The sequence below is a fragment of the Procambarus clarkii genome, chromosome 8 (assembly GCF_040958095.1).
Source record: "Procambarus clarkii isolate CNS0578487 chromosome 8, FALCON_Pclarkii_2.0, whole genome shotgun sequence".
Lineage (NCBI taxonomy): Eukaryota > Metazoa > Arthropoda > Malacostraca > Decapoda > Cambaridae > Procambarus > Procambarus clarkii.
In genome coordinates this window covers 45,719,059-45,736,846 of record NC_091157.1, presented here as the reverse complement: position 1 = coordinate 45,736,846, position 17,788 = coordinate 45,719,059, and the positions used below count along the sequence as shown (strand labels likewise).

At 36.9% G+C, this 17,788-nt stretch overlaps 1 protein-coding gene across 1 annotated transcript; it reads right to left on the bottom strand.

The window, feature by feature from the left end:
• Positions 1 to 1,748: 1,748 nt before the first annotated feature.
• On the bottom strand, positions 1,749 to 16,988 carry LOC123759652 (Gustatory receptor-like Holozoa). Its single transcript, XM_045744852.2, has 11 exons — positions 16,857 to 16,988; positions 15,412 to 15,579; positions 15,010 to 15,115; positions 13,424 to 13,553; positions 12,050 to 12,108; positions 10,079 to 10,221; positions 7,164 to 7,336; positions 6,719 to 6,899; positions 6,196 to 6,342; positions 4,832 to 5,008; positions 1,749 to 4,119 (listed from the first exon to the last, which is right to left on the bottom strand). Exons 2-11 carry the CDS (start codon positions 15,565 to 15,567, stop codon positions 3,922 to 3,924), a joined length of 1,470 nt encoding a protein of 489 aa, XP_045600808.2. The 5' UTR covers positions 15,568 to 15,579; positions 16,857 to 16,988; the 3' UTR covers positions 1,749 to 3,921.
• Positions 16,989 to 17,788: the final 800 nt, after the last annotated feature.

Genomic DNA, 17,788 nt, shown 5'->3' with positions numbered 1-17,788 from the left:
CTGTGAATGGTAGTTTATTGTACACCCCATACTCATCCTGTGAATGGTAGTTTATTGTACACCCCATACTCATCCTGGGAATGGTAGCTTATTGTACACCCCATACTCATCCTGCGAGTGGTAGTTTATTGCAAACCCATACTCAACCTGTGAATGGTAATTAATTGTACATCCCCATATTCATCTTGGGAGTGGTAGTTTATTGTGCACCGTATATTCATCTTGTGAGCTGCAGTTTATTGCAAACGTAAACAGAAGCAAAGTTAGGATATTTTATAAGAGTAACCATAAATATTGAGCTTCATAAACATGGAAATTATAATTAATTTTGATGAATGTACATTATACAGTGCCTTGCAAGTAAGCTGTGCCAATGACCAATAAGAGGGACAATGCATGTCAAGGTGAAGTGTAAGTGGACATAGCTTAATGGCTATTGCAAGTACAGTAACGTTTGTTGGATAAAGTAACGTAGAGGCAACTGATGCCAAATTCAGGCGACAAATGAAAGTGACTTTGATTACTGTACTTACCTTCTTATTAATGCAATGTTCTGTTGGGTTTGCTCTTTTATATATTATTTCTATATCCGCTGGTTATTTTATCTAAGTTCGATTTATTTATATTTAATCTTTCAATGTTGTAGTGTTGTTTTATTGGTGTTTAATGTTTGTGACAAGGGATGTGGTAAGCATTGGTTGCCTGCCTGCTGAAGTGTGGGCAACATGTGATGTACTTATACTTACCACATTGTGCTTCCAGGAAATAAGCTTCAGCTCTTTGTTCGTCTCTCGACTTTCAATCAACTGGTGAACAGGTTTTCAATTCTATCAGGTTGTTATAGCTACATTTGAAGCTATGTATGGAATCTGCCTTCCCCCAAATCATTTCCTGGTCCATTCCATTTGACTATCCTGGCACTCCAAAATTATTTCTAACTTCTTTGTGGTTCATTTGAGTCCTTAGCTTCTGTTTTGTCTCCTTGTCGGTGTAACCATGCCAAATTACCTATCAGTGCTACTGAAGCACAATGACCAAATTTCCAGCAAGTACAGTATTAATTTGATGATTAGATGGCTGTATTCTTTTACATCACAGTAAAATTTGAAGCGCTTGTCAAAAGAAAGTACTAAGTCAGGATGGATAGTACTTTCTTTTGACAAGCACTTCAAATTTTACTGTGATGTAAAAGAATACAGCCATCTTATCATCAAATTAATACTGTACTTGCTGGAAATTTGGTTTCCAGCAACTACATTAGGAGCTCTTAAATATTTGCGGGAAATATTCAAGAGCTCCTATTCTCAAACTCGTATGATATGAAAAACGTAGAGGAGTGATGTCGGAGGCAGGGAGGTTTGCCAAAAGTTAACCCTTAAAAACAGTAGAAAGTAGCAATTTCTAATTATCTAGCAAATCAGGACATTCTACAAGGTGAGCAACAATATAGTTATATATAGATAATATAGTTCCAATAGTAAGATACACATGGTCCAGGTTTCACCCTTCAGCCATAAGAGCTTCATAAGATTTGAGACTAAAGTAATTTGAATGAGGAAGCAGATATGCCGAACGCATGTTTGGGAAACCCCTTCTGTGTAATGACAACATTTCTAATAGATATTAACCAAATATACACAACTTCTGTATAATTTTAGTTTGTATACATACCTAAATAATTACAATGCCCACCATCTTTCTATTTACACAATTTAAAAAATCTTGTTTATGCATAGTCAAAAAAGACATTTAAGAATTTTAAAAATTTATTTATATAAAAAGTTTAATTATTGCCAATATAAACTAAAAAAAATAACAAAACTAGTTGAAGCTACTAGTCAGCACCATATAATTATTTTTTTAAATATAAATCTTTTTCATATAATCAGGTAAATTCAGGTAAATATAAAATTCACAGCCTACAGGTAGTTACTCTCTCTAAATGTTGAATAACTTGGAAAAATTAAATAAAAATCAATATTGATCTTATTAGTTAATTAATGTGCATTTCTCGCATCTTTAACAGACATCCTTTCATAACAATTCCAGAGCCATCTACATTTTCCTGAATATTCCTCCATGCCTGCCTTTATCACAGGCTTGCAATGATTTAGGTCTTCACACACACACACACAAATTCTTTGGTCCCTTGGCTCTATTTTTGCCTTCAAAGGAATATAATATATACTCAGGAAACTAGTAGGTATCATCTGAGGACGCGAAGCTTGCCGTTGACTTTGCAAACCAGTATCATTCACCCCTTGGTCAAGAGAAGCACATGTATTAAGTTCATGGGTTTGAAGAACAATGTCTCCAATGCACTGATCCACAACCACTAAAATTCAAGTATTTACATATCTATTAATGCATGGTTAACAAAGTTAAATTTTTTTATTGATACACTAATGAGAGGCTGCCAGCTAGAAATTAACTGCATAATGCAGCTTGTAAATTTGTAGCAATATTGATGAATGAACCTTTAAAGCTAACTACTGTGTACTGCCTGGGATACTGTATTATCGAATACTACCATACTGTGGGATACTGTATTGTGGAATATTTTACTGTGGGATACCATACTGGATTCAAATCCACAGCATAAACTCAAGAGATATAACCTTTGATACGGTAAATGCACAAAGAGACAAGTGAGAACAGCTGCCACATAAATGCCTTCACAGTCATTGTTTTATTTCTGAAAATAATCTTAACATTAATTCAGACTAATCATCTCCTGTTATAAATAATAATATCAGGGCATAGCTGAAAATGCAGACGAGGAGTCAAAATAACGTGGCTGAAATATGTTGACCAAACCACACACTAGAAAGTGAAGGGACGATAACATTTCGGTCCGGCATGGGCCATCCTCACAATCGACTTGAGAATGGTCCAGGACGGACCGAAACATCATCGTCCCTTCACTTTCTAGTGTGTGGTTTGGTCAACATAGCTGAAAATATTGCTACGATATATAACTTGCACAAATTTAGCACTTCACATTTTGTAATTATTCATTTATCACAGATTATCAATGGAGTACAATATTAGTATAGCACAGGTTAGGTTATCAGCATATGTTTCATCTTAGAATTTTATTCCATAGTATCTCTGTAAACAGTGTAAACAAATGAAAGCACACCATTACCATATGCAAACCTTTTTTCCCCATTTCTTTCTAATGTACAGTACCAACAAAAAAGTTGAGATGCTGGTGCATACATATAATATACACAAGATTATTTTGTTACTCTCTTACAATGCTCTCACACTTTCCAAAGATTTGTTTACTGTTGTTTCCATCAAATTCATGCAAGATTTTCAACTCGATAAAATCTCTTCATATTAAAGCTTTCATTTGTGACTTCTGTCTAGATAAATATTTGTGACACAAAATACAATCTTATTATTGCACAGTTATGCTATATATTACTTCCTTTCACATATGCAATGCAGGGACATATAAAGGTGCATTTTTTTATAACAAAAAATGCATTTGAATAATTAAGTAACAGCCTACCAATATTATATGATAAGCCAACTCATATAGTCTCCTAAAGAGCTTCTGTAACACTTAATGGCAAATGGTTCATCTTTTGATAAAGAAAACGGCTAAATATAATTTGTAAGATTTAGCAGCATGGAAACATGTACAAATTATGTGTCCAAGTGTAAAATGATCATGGATGATCATGGATGATCATGGATGATCATCCATGATCAAGCTCTGGACGACCAGAGTTGTATCAAGATCAAGCTGCATGGAGATGTGTTTATGCAAGATTTCATGATATTCTGCCGATGACCAGGTGGAACATGATGAAACCAGGCACTAACAGCATGTCTAATCATATCATAAAATCCATTTAAATATACAGTAGAATATTTTTCTATTTGTTAACTCTCCACATCATTGATCATCTATAGATACAAATAACTCAGAATAATTAGAGACATAATTAAAATAACTAGTATGGACACAAGAAAATAAGTCCGAACAGGAATCCATAATATCTTTGCTTGCAAATGTAAACTGGAAACATATAATAAGAAAGAATCGATGTCCAATTGGGGTGTAGACTGATAGCCGAAGGGTCGACCATGTAACTGGCAACCAGCCTGAAAAAGAAGATATAATCCACTTCGTACATTAACAATTTTAATTCTAAAATTGTAAAACATTGCCATATAGTACAGTATACACACATACATTAAATATAACAAAAGCTTTCTTTACATATCTTTAATATCTAGTTCCCTCTAGGAATTACTCTTATTTAACATAAAACAAAATTTAAATGCCAATACATTGAAGACTCAAGAAGAACGTGAAAACTTTGCCAAGAAACTAGTGATGGCTGAGCTATAATATAAACAAAGTCATGTGTTTGCAGATATACAAGAATGTATTTTAGAGAAATAGAGTCATTCCAGGAAACGTATGCAAGTGAGAAAGTAGGTGCAAAGCAAGTAAAGAATGGCAAACATTTGTTGAAGGAAAGGTAGAGATGGAGAAAATACAACAGACTACTTGTGTGCTCCTATATAAGTGTATTCAAGGAAGAGAATGATCAATTGATGAATGGAGGGGGGGGCGACCCTTTAATCTTCCTATTACTAGTGCTTACACAGGAAACTTAAACTAACCAAATTACAAGCTACATCCTATAACTAATATTTTCACAACATTATTAGCTATACATTTTCCTAGACTGTTCCTCTCACATTAGTGAAATACCTCACAGATGTATTCTGAAGATGCAGATCATAGGATGGAGAAGAGAAATATAATGTTTAAGAAACATTTGCTAAAATCTGAAATCTGTCTCACCTTACTCAGTGTCCGGTAATTGCTTGACACTCGTGCTGCCATATAAAGGGGCATTGTGGTCAGCATTAGCCATGGAAGAAGGTTGGTAATCATAGCTGATATATGAAGCTCCTGATTAATGTCAAAATGTTTATCAAGATTTCCGTACGCACTATTAGCAGTAGGTGTTTCTGATGCCTGTAAAATAATAAAGCTTTGAATGCAGATGAAAAGCTACTTTCCGAACAATCTATTCAGCCATTTCCTTAGGCAAATGTCCAGCTGAACTTTGGACATATCTAAATTCTTATGTCACCGCCGAGACCATCACAACCCTGAATGCAGCAAGGATCTTTGTAAGCCACTTTTGCCAGCCTATAAATGGGAGAATGGAGACACTAAAGTACCAGTACCGAACGGTATTCTCAATCCATCCCAGTGTAAGTCAGGGGCTGTAATATTTGATTACTTAAGGCAAAGTAGTAGTAATTCTCCAAAAAGTGCCCCCTGTCATTTAAAGTCTTGTTCCCAGGGCTGTTTGTGTATATGTCTGCATGGATGCTAAATATTCTGTGATGTATGCCAGTCTCAAAAGCAGTGTTATGGAGCTCAAGGGCTGGAAGTGTGTCAAATACAAGCACCCAGAGATTAAAAAGGATGCAGATTATTAAAGGAATAGTTTATATCTGTAAATCATATACCAGACACTCGAGAAGACACAGGTATAAATGTTGAAAACCACTAAGAGAATACGGGAATGGTGTGGGATGCACAGTCAACCAGGCAGCCTTGTTGTGTTGAAGCCAAGAGAGTGTGCAGCTGTTTGGAGAATGGACCATTACTAGAGTGTTGTGCAAGTTCTATGTTGGACCCTATGCCCTTTTGTATTCAAGTAACCATAACCGGTGGTAATTATTATGTCATTAGTTAGATGGGATTTTATTATATCACTCAACACCTGATTTTTTTTATTTGAGTTTATGTAATGTACTTTGTTTGCATTGAGTATTCTTCAGTGTCTCCCCAGCAACAGTATGACCCAGTATGACCCACTAGCAACAGTTTGAAAGGGTCTCGGCTACAGCTTTTGCAGAAAGTTGATCTGCCTTGATTATGTCAGATTGATTATACCAGAAGTCAGTATGCATTTGCCTCAGGAAGTAACTAAACGGGATAGCCCAGGATATTTATTATCCTTTTACAGCTGAAAAAGTTAAGCTATCTTGCATAATTTTTTTTATAAAATATTAACCATAAAAATTTCAAAGTTTCATAATTTTCTAGTAATAATGCTACAGTTACTCTATTTACATAAACAAAAATAGTTTAGGCAAAAAAGATATTTGCAAAATTTCATTTAAATACATTTGCATAACATCACCTACTTTAGACATTTCATAATGCCTAATTGCTGAGAAAAGGCTTGAAGCAGCTGTAATTGCCCTGAAAACAACAAGGCAGAGATACAGTCCAACACTTAAGCCTAATTCTTGGTTTAGGTGACGCAGAAATCTTGACGTTTCATCAATTTGCTGAAAAAAAGGGCGATTACTCTAGGAATATACTACACATAAATGTTATCTTTTGATTTATAATTAAGGCTGTTATGCTATTTTGTTCTATTTTATTTAGACATAACATGTGGAACAGCACCCAATTTTGCTTCTGTATTATGCATTTCATTTATGTTAATTAAATGAATTGTAAATGACACTATGGTCACCCATTATACCTGATCAACCAGGCTGTGACTCATACATCAGGCTGCGAGCAGCCGCGTCCAACAGCCTGGTTGATCAGTCCGGCAACCAGGAGGCCTGGTCGACGACCAGGCCGCGAGGACGCTAAGCCCCGGAAGCACCTCAAGGTAACCCATAAATTATTGTTACTTTAAAAAAAAATAGTTACCTTCTTGATGCTCATCAGTGAAGTTGTGCCCTGATATAAGGTTGTCCTGATGATTTCAAGCAGCCTCGAGAGTAAGTGACACTGTGTACAGTACAACAGCACTCCCATCACCACCACAACATCCTCCAACCACAGTGACCCTACTGCTCCAGTGCACAGAAGTATTGCATCTGTTGTACTCCTGCAATATTGATAAAGAGACAGTTATTAGTATCTGCTTAACTACTCCACTGTGCCTTTCTTAAGAAAGAAATCTCTATTAAAAGAACAGACAAGCACAAATTAACGTAAGTAATTCATTTAGAAAAGCTTTGTCATAGTTCATCAATTTTGTTTAAACATGTTTTACAAGTGTTTAAATTATATATAAAAATTAATTATAAAGCAGTTACAAATGTGAATATCATTAACATGTCAGTGCATTCATGGAGAGCAAAGTACTTACTGGGGATGAATGAAGGTATATGAAATAGATTTTGCAGCAAAAATATGCAGAAGCATGGAGGTTAGGGATAAAATTAGACATATTATCCCCACCACTAGCCAGCCCACAAATATACACCAGAGACGACGCTGCTTTACAAACTCCCACGGCGAACATGATGCTAGTAGATAGACCTGCAACAAGGTGCTTGTTACTTTGTCTTGGAGTTATCAACAGCTACAGTAATTTATTATTCCATGTTCCAGTGATATAAAACAATGCAAGATACTGACTTCCTTTTTTTATGCCCAAAATGCCTACTACTGAATGCCTATCTTAAGGTTATCTTGAGAAGATTTCGAGGCTTAGCATCCCTGCGGCCCGGTCCTTGAACAGGCCTACTTTCTGTTACACACCCCCCAGGAAGCAGCCCGTAGCAGCTGTCTAACTCCTAGGTACCTATTTACTGCTAGGTAAGAGGGGCATCAGAGTGAAGGAAACATTTTGCCCCTTTGTCTCCGCCTCCACCAGGGATCGAACCCGGAACCTCAGGACTACGAATTCGAAGCGCTGTCCACCCAGCTGTCAGGTGCCAAATGAAAATTTCTACTACAGTAGTAGGCATCCATCAGTCTCAGGAGACTATGGAGTTACGCTCTGGTTGTCAGTCTGGAGTGGCCTCACCAGGGTGCAAAGCCAGGGTAGGTTGATTCAGGGGAGAAGCTGTTACCCAGGCAGCAGGTCCCACTTCTCCACGGCGCTGAAAGTCTCCAATGGAAAGGCATACGCCAATACGATTTGTTTTAGAGCCGTCGCAGGAACTGTGAGTTCCGGGGTTGACCTTTCCACTACTACAGTGGAACCTCGAGTAACGAGCAGCTCCAGTTACGAGCATTTCAAGTAACGAGCAAGCCACTCGCAGAAAATATGTTTCGACTGACAAGCTTTCGCTCGATTAACGAGCATTCCCGCTGGTTCTTGGACACCTCCGACGATAGTTTTGTTGTTATTTCGCAAGACGAGTTTTCCACATGACGAGCTCAGTACCGGAACTCATTAAACTTGTTAATCGAGGCGCCACTGTACTACTATTAATATAAGGCTTTATATTTTAAACTGGTTAAAGAACCATAATAATGGACTGCTCCTATGCCCTAAGGGTAACACTTATTAACCCCTTACACTCTTCTGAATGCTTACTGTGATTACCTTCTGTACACATATTGACACATGAATTTTCCCATTTAATTTGTTAACTTATTTTTGCCACGCACACCACGTTGTTGTACTTTTAAATAGCCGAGCAATATAAGGGTCAAATCTTTTGTATTCTAAGGTATGTAAGGTTCACTGTATCAGGTATGATACAGCAAATACAAGAAATACAGCTGAGACAAAAGGATGAATGAAGTACTGTAATAAGCAAACATTAAAGACAACATGGACGAAAGTAAAAAAGTAATCAATGCATTGTCAAAGTATATTGGGCTCTGGTTGGTGAGGGCATAATTTACAGTACAGTACATTGAAATATTTTGTTAAGTTCTTACGTTGCTACAAAATTAGTCTAAGAGTTTAATCAGAACCAGATCAACCAGGCTGTGACTCATACGTCAGGCTGCGAGCAGCTGCGTCCAACAGCCTGGTTGACCAGTCCAGCAACCAGGAGGTCTGGTCGACAACCGAGAAGCGGGGTCGCTAAGCCCTGAAAACACCTCAAGATAGGAACAAAAGGTAACTATCAGGAGAAAGTGCCAAGCCTTTATGACTATATAGCACTTGGAAGGGGTCAGGATAAGTATTTGGGATGGGACAGAAGGAAAATAATGATGCCCAGCCACTTTGATGGGCAAGGATTGAATGGCAATCTGCATAAAGCGAGACTGTTGCTTTACTGTCCAGCCCAAGTGGTTGGGCAGTTTAATCACAAGTAGCCTATTGTAATTAATAATATTTATCTATGCTGATTAAATACTAGAAATGGTACCGTTGAAGATGCCCTACACATTGAGCATTAAATATTGAATACTCAAAGCCATGCTTCTGAATTATCCTACTTGCCTGACACTTATTGCAAGCCAGGCCAGATCAGGTAACATTGGGTTTTTATTTTTTCTCCCCCAACCTCTACCTATCAAATTTCACAATTTCAGATACCAATTTTTTTAAATTTGTTTCATACGTTTACAATATATTTATAAACTAAACTTTTAAACAATTACATAAAGGCACAGGACAGATTATCATAATCAGGAGAATGTGTTCATCCATAGGCGAGGACATTGTTTACGTGAGCAATGGTTGTTTAAGCTCAAAGTGTGATATACTTGTTTATAACATGGAAACAATTTGAGATATATATACAGTATATATATACAGTACACATATATAGAATGTGAAGTCATTAAAACAAAAAATTATGAGGGCAATAGAGTTTACAAATCTTAAAAGCCTATTTTAGTCACTGATCAACATAACTGAGTACATAAAACTTGTACTTGAAATAATTTAAATAAGTACTGTACAGTACAGTAATATAAATGTAAGTTTTAAAAAATCATGGCACAAAAGCAAGATATTTATAAAGACAACAAATTCATGCTTGTAATTTTCCTTATTACCATGGGGAAAGAAAACGATGTCAGAAAGAGTAAAGGATTAACAAATGGTAAAAGAGAGGAGGAGGAAGATAAGGGGAAAGTAAAGGTGGGTAGCCTAAATATCCGAGAAAAATTCTGAGACCCAGAGTTCTTGGAAATGGAATTATTAAATTAAATATAGCATTAAAGATTGAAATAATACAATATATCCAATATATCTATCACCATTTTTCACCTATCTAGTTAACTTTCACAACATATGGACAATATTCAGGATATATGGAGAACCGCTCTGCAAATTAATAAAATCTATAATTAAAACAAATTTCAACATACCCTTTCTAATAATGTTTGCAGGTGTTCTGATTCACCCAGCCTCAGGACAATGCATGTTACTAAAAATGCAAAGAAAAACATCAGACTGGGAATGATGTATAGAAAGACCAAATTTCCAGAACACCAGTGACTGTCTCCATTACCTGGAAAGGAGAAATGAATTACTGTATCTCTGTATTATCATACAGAATATTATCAGATATATTATGTATATGATACTGTATTATCTCCCTTCTGCACGAAACATACAATTCAAGCCAAGTGTTATGCTGACAATGCAGAGTCTGATCCGAGGGTTCTCAGGCTGTGATAATATATATAAATATATAAAAACTTGTCAAATTTCAGTATTACCCACTTATTCCTTCCAAAAATATTCCTTCAGAATGAATACAAAAACTTTCCAGAAGGAATGGATCACTTCTTGAAGTTATCTTTCAAAACACTATTCATAAATAGTATTAATCAAAGCAATATTAAATGCAATGTTGTTTGTTTTTACCGAATTAGAAAAACTGCTATTAATATTGTGTCACTATTTCTGGACAGGCCCTCAGTAGCTTCCTAGTGTATCAACTCTGGTACCATAAAACTACCAGGCCTCTGGACATGCACATGCCTTTTGAACACAAGGCCCAGAATCTGCTATACTAAAATAAAAGCTAGGGAATAAAAGAGATATAAGATCAACCTCAAAACCGAGTACTCTTCATAACTGCCAAGAAAGTATAGGTTCCATTAATCACATGCAAACAGGAATCCCCCAAAACCTATTAAAGATTGGAAGAACTCATGTCTCCAGAGAGAACATAGGATTGATTGTTGTCTGGGCCATGTGCCTCAGTCTTGCCTGATCTGTGTGCTTGGATTTTTCCTGGGTTATGTCCCTATTGTTTCCAGGCTGTTATGGCCATTTCCAGCCTATTTTTTTAATGATCTTGGGCTGCTGTTTGGGTTCTGGTCTTGTTGTGGGTGCTGACAAACTCTGCCTGGGATATTCCACGGCCTACCTTGAGGTGTTTCCGGGGCTTAGTGTCCCCGCGGCCCGGTCGTCGACCAGGCCTCCTGGTTGCTGGACTGATCAACCAGGCTGTTAGACGCGGCTGCTCGCAGCCTGACGTATGAGTCACAGCCTGGTTGATCAGGTATCCTTTGGAGGTGCTTATCCAGTTCTCTCTTGAACACTGTGAGGGGTTTGCCAGTTATGCCCCTTATGTGTAGTGGAAGCGTGTTGAACAGTCTCGGGCCTCTGATGTTGATAGAGTTCTCTCTCAGAGTACCTGTTGCACCTCTGCTTTTCAACGGGGGTATTCTGCACATCCTGCCATGTCTTCTGGTCTCATGTGGTGTTATTTCTGTGTGCAGGTTTGGGACCAGCCCAAACGGCCGGTTTGGGACGGCCTTGTTGGATGTCAGTACTAAATGCACTGCATATGCCCCCTCTGATCCATGCTCTCTTTTCCAGCTATCTTCTTGCACAGGTAAGTTCTGGACACATTTTTTTGTTTACCAATTCATTTCTTGGGTGGTATATGGTTTCAGTTTGGTTTACTTGTGAATGAAGGTGTGAACTGGGCTGTCACCCAGTTAGTGAACTGTGGCAGTTTGGTGCATTACAGTTAAGGTGTTATACTGTGGAAATATCCACCTCGTTACCCGAGTGAACTTAATTTTCCTAAACCAGAAGTTTGCTTTGTTGCACTTATGCTTTCTGTGAAGGTGGTGAATGAGAGGGGGAGGTGATGATGAGAGGGGAAGTGGTGAAGGAGAGGGAAGGTGGGGTAAGGTGATGAAGGAAAGTACAGTAATGATGATGGCTGTTATATGTAGTAGTGTGTGTAGTTTAGATGGTTATAGTGTCGAGAGCTGTTTGTAGTGAAAATGGTTACAGTGATGAAGACAATATGTGGTTAAGATGGTTACATTGAGGAATAGGCTTGCAGTAAAAATGGTTACAATGGTGTTGCTTACCATGTGTAGTAAAATTCTGAGAAATGTGGAGCACTGCATTTCCCAAGCCTTGATCTCTTCTGAAAATTAAAATATTAAAAATATATATTCTACAGTACAGTACATTATTTCTCAGATATATCGACTATTTCACTTTAATCATATACTTATACTTGATAAGCAGTTCGGTAAATATAATGAAGACAGCCCTTGATATGTATGGGAGTTCAATATTTGTGAAATTCACAATACACAAAGCAGGACTTGCACTGGATTTAACACCAAAATACTAACAATATCTCAACAATACGAGCATATAGTTTTCTACACATGAGTTACCACAGTTTTCCGGGAGTTTTACGCACTTATTAATTATATTCCTGAATCATTTCACCTTTCAACTATTCCGAAATGCCTGCTGTAATGTAAACTCTTATATACACTGTGGTGAAAAGTCAAATCTACTTTATACTGTATACTTGTGACTTGAGAGTGGTAATTACTATCATTTGCAACACTGGCTAGTGTACATTTCTACTTTATACAGTACAATACACTGGCAACTGGGAAGTGACAGGAATATTTAATAATATTATTCAGATATGTGTTTTATTGGGAAAAAGTGGAAAAAACGTACATAGGGAGAACTCTGGAACACCTCTTAAATTTTCCAATTTAACCGTAAGTTTGATTTCAATGAATTCACTAATCCAAAGATTCCCCGGAATACTGGACGTCTGAACTGGTAGCACAAAATAAAAATTCACTTGGACTCCTTCCGACATTTTTTATAATATGATTTAGCTATTTAACACAACTTCCACTAGTACAGTATATTAAAAATGGCGCTATAGAATTAATCATGCAGGTTAAGCTAACATACTGGAACAGTTTTATTTTCACTATGCAATAAACAAATGTTAAAAAGAATATCAGTGAAGGTGTGATATGTAGCAACAAAACAGGGAGTTAAAAAATAAAAGAAGCAGAAAGGAGAATAAAATACAAAACAAAATCTCACGATATACCATTACATCAAGTTGGGCAAAATTCTTAAAACCTATTACTGCAACATAAATAGCATGTCAGTGCATCGCAAAATACTAAAATAGAATAATTTAGTTAATTACTACTGGGGTAGAATTTTGTATAATTCAAGACCCTGATTTATTATTCTGATCTCATCCAGTTCTGCCAAGTGTCTGCCAGACACTTATGCTGTCTGCTCGAGTAAATTTAATATACGTCAATACAGTTACTCGTGTAATTTTTAATGAACCAATTTAGAACCTAGTAGTCAACATGAAAAGATGGGGTCACAAATTGAGGTCAAAGGCCAAAGTGGCTTTTATTTTGCATTGCTATTTGAAACTACAATGGATCAAACCAAATTACTTAAGACAGATGTTGTACTGCAGAACAGGTCCTATGCAGAGGCAAAGGAAGAAAAGGATAAAATATGCAACATTCAAGACCTTCACACACAACGACTGGTCACCACCATCCTTATTCCATGGACGATACCCTGAAATGTTAAAAGAATATAAATTAGAATTTCCTATGAAATGAATAACTTCAGATAAGTTTTCATGTAAAAATAATAGGTTGTTGAACATAGAAAAATGCTCCTTTCTAAGTAGGACCCACGAATACTCCCATAGCTAGCTCATACATGGCTCTTCAGGGACTCTCTATCACCTGTTCTTGAGACGTCTATCACCATCATGACAGGTATCTTTGCAAGTGATCTTGTCATGTTATTAACCTGAATTTACCCCAAGGGCAACCCCCCCCCCTCTCCCTAATAATCTCATCAGGGTCAGAAAGTCTGTGGCTTCTCAAAAGGTTCCTTCCACCCCTACACAGACACCTATTCCCCACTCCAAACATAATCATTTGAAACCTTACATTTATTCCAACCCCTACTCTGACTTCTATCACAAACAGATAGCAGCACTTACAAAGTCCAAGAGACAGTTTTGAAGGCCAGGAAATCAGGTCAAACCTTATATGATTTGGAAACTTTTTTTTTTTTTTTGTTAGGCACCTAGAATCAAGTCAGTTATTTTAGGGAATACAGATTTTGCATTTAGCAACTACAGTATGTCATACAGATGAAGTCTGGTTGATCCATCATTTTATTCAAGGTCACTCCTCTGGTCCAGTTCCAGGCACTGATATTTTTTCTGAATTTGTGGACTTGAACCATTAGAGTTGCATCAGAATATACAGACTTTTCCCAACTCTTCCTTAAAATAGAGCACATCTTGTAACTGGTGCCTGAGCTGCATCAAAATGTTTGTTTCATATTTCAGGGAAGGTAACGTGTTGACACTGCAGCCTCCAGCTTCAGTGATTTGTAGAGTTGTATTTGCCCTTTGATTCTTTAGCTGGTCAGTAAGCTCGACTGTCTTGACCTTTATCTTATTTAATTTACTCTCTTTTTAGAACCATTAATTTACTCTCTTTTTAGAACCATTAATTTACTCAGTCTTACAATTGTTGAATATTCACTCCCAAAGAAATCTTGAATGAGAAATGATGCTGCAAGTTAGCATTTTGGTTCTACAGGAGCACAAGCTGTTTGGTTATTTGATTTCTAATGGTTTGTGCAAACAAATGATCACCTGACTGACAGAGACAAATCCTGACCTGTACATACTACACATACACATACCTCAGGGATGCACAATTAGAGTTACCCAGGTATTAAGTTAGTGGGAATGGTCGATTTCTTTTAAGTAAATAGCTTTCAACAATTTTACTTATCAAGAGTCCACTGTAAACTAACTCCTTTGAAATACATTACATTAATGAAATAAAGAAAGAGAGAGAGTAGTCATAACAGAAAGCTCCAGATTTTAATCCTGCCTCTAACCCTGCCTCCGAACTGTCCTCCTTTTCTTTCACATCCTTTCCAGACCTCTACTGCGTTTCCTTTGTAAATTCACTTTGAGTTTTTCTTTATTTTATTATCATACCTAAGCAGGAAAAGATAGCATCACGAGGTCTGAGTATTCGTCTACAGAAGTGAAGAGTGGCATCTGTATTATACGATTCTCCATCGCATTCTGTAATCATTACTGCCTGAAAGAAAGAAAATATTAAATTAAAAAGACTCAAAAGTACTTTTGACAATGTGTTGATTAGTAAGATTAGCATGACAAGAGAGGTCAAGATTTATCTCAAATGGAAGATCTTCAAAATGAGCCTTCTAGGTGCTCTTGTGAGAGTTATTTTTTTCCATGTGGCTGAATAATCTTTACATTTGTGAAGAACTGGTATATTGACAAACATCTTTTTTTTATAAACAGATTAGATATTTGACTGAAATGCAAATTCACAAACAGTAAAGAGTATGACGAAGATCTAAAATACCTTACCTCCTGAGAAAAGAATCCCTCTCCATTGATATCTACTGCAGCTGCCATATGGTGCATGTGAACATCAAGAGAATTCTTTTCAAGATTTCGGTCTAGACCATTATCTTCAGTAACACTCTCTCTTATTCTCACACAACTTTCTCTGGCACTTCTCATTATTTCTGTTATCTGCAATAAATACACAATAATTGACCTTAACCAGAGATATCTAAAAATGTACTTAATGATACAGGTCCTACCAATATTTATCAACACCAGGATAATACATAGCAATACTAATTTTGACACTCAAAGAGTCCCGCCCACAAGCAAATACAAACTAAATAACTCTAAACTTCACCAGGATGCAACTCATGACATCAGCTCAGTCCCTGCAGTACAACCCCCAACAAAACTAATCACCGTCCATGGCCATAAGTCACTGTGGATACGGAATGTCTTTACCGTGAAAACCAGGATCATTCAATAGAAATTGGGTGCACTAATTAAGATCCCCACAGCTCTTCTTGGGGGAACAATAATAAAACATTTTACAAATGTACATAAGGTGTGTGAAAACGTAGCTTGGTTCCAATGTAGTCTGGGCTATTTCACCCTTTCAACTTTGTTTCACATGAATCTTGCACAATACATTAAACTTTCCCTTTAAAAACTTACACCATTTCAAACTTTTGTTCATCTTTTATTCCTCCTACAATCCAAACATCCATATTTCAACCCATCATCTAAAAGTGATAGCACTTTCTATGCACAACAACCTGAATTATATGGGGCCCATCACCCATTCGAGTCAGCCGAACATTGAAATCAGCCATCATATAGATTTGGGTCAATAAATAAAAATGCCTTTCGACAAAGTCATAACCTATGTCCAGAGACAGCAATACATATTTTGGAGATCACAGGCCTAGCAGTTGCCAGATATTCACCTAATAATTATATTTCATTGTCAGGGGACAGACAGCCAGTGTACATATACATGTTAAGCTTATATCGAGGTCCCTCCCAAAGGACGAATTACTGCCCCTTCCCAGGATGCAACCCTACAAAAAGATGACTAACTTCTAGGTACCCATTTACTACTAAGTGAATAGATGCATTAGATGATAGGAAACGCGCCCATTTCTATCCAGCTTGGGATTCGAACTCAGAATTCCCTGTTGCGAGTCGAGAATGAACCCAACTGTACTACAGGACCCCTTCAAAGTTAAACCAGAAATCGCTGCTTAAATGGCTAATAAGGGAAATTTTACCCAACTGGAATAATTACTAGTACTGAATATCAGTCTCAGTGACATGAAGCCCATTAAGTCACCCATCCAATTACTGACCAGACCCAATAGTATCGCGATACGCACATCACAACACCTCCTAATAGTTTTAACCACAGTCAAGAAATATCTTATCCAAATCCCTTCTATTAAGATGGCAGCACATGTCCTTACCTAGGTCATAGCGAGCGTACGAGGAGAGAGAGAGAGAGAGCTGCTGCCTACTATCACCCCACACACACAACAATACATACAGTAGCTACTATCAAGGTTTGTTTACAGTGGAGAGGTCCTGGGGGGCCCGAGGTGCCAGACAGACGGGCGAGTCTAGCCGATACCCTCCCTACTTAATTTTGAAAACTAATATTATTTTGTATTATCATTACTACATAATTCTTCTAAACTACAACTACATAATTTTAGATTGATACAGGAGAGACACACATCTATTATGTTGCCCGGTAATTTGTTCCTCCCCCCCCTCTATTTCCAATCCTGCATTTATCTAGATCTTTCTTCAAATTAAACTTATCCATTTTACATCAATATGCTGTTGATATATTTAACACTATTAGTATTTCCTTTGTTTATATCCTTTTATCCATTTGTATACTTCAATCGTGCATTCTTATTTTAGGCTACTTAGCTGAACATTCAGATGATTAGAATGCACAATAATGAGGATTAGAGCAATAATGAGGATTAGAGCAATAATGCGGATTAGAGCACTAATGAGGATTAGAACAATAATGAGGATTAGAGCACTAATGAGGATTAGAGCACTAATGAGGATTAGAATAATAATGAGGATTAGAACAATAATTGGAATTAGAAATAGAAGATAATTAAGATATCAATATTGTGTTTTAAATAATAATAAATACTCGTATTTGTATAGCAAATAGTTCGACTTTTGAGGATACAAAAGTAAATCTTTTGTAGACACAACGACAGCGTAATAGCGAGATTTACTGTGCTGACTCTGCTATCTGGTAATCTTATTTCTGACTATGCACACACACACTCGGTGCTGCGGATGACTTGCCTCATACACAGTGCATGAGTCAGTATAGTTCAGTCATTATACATCCCCTTACCCATGCTGT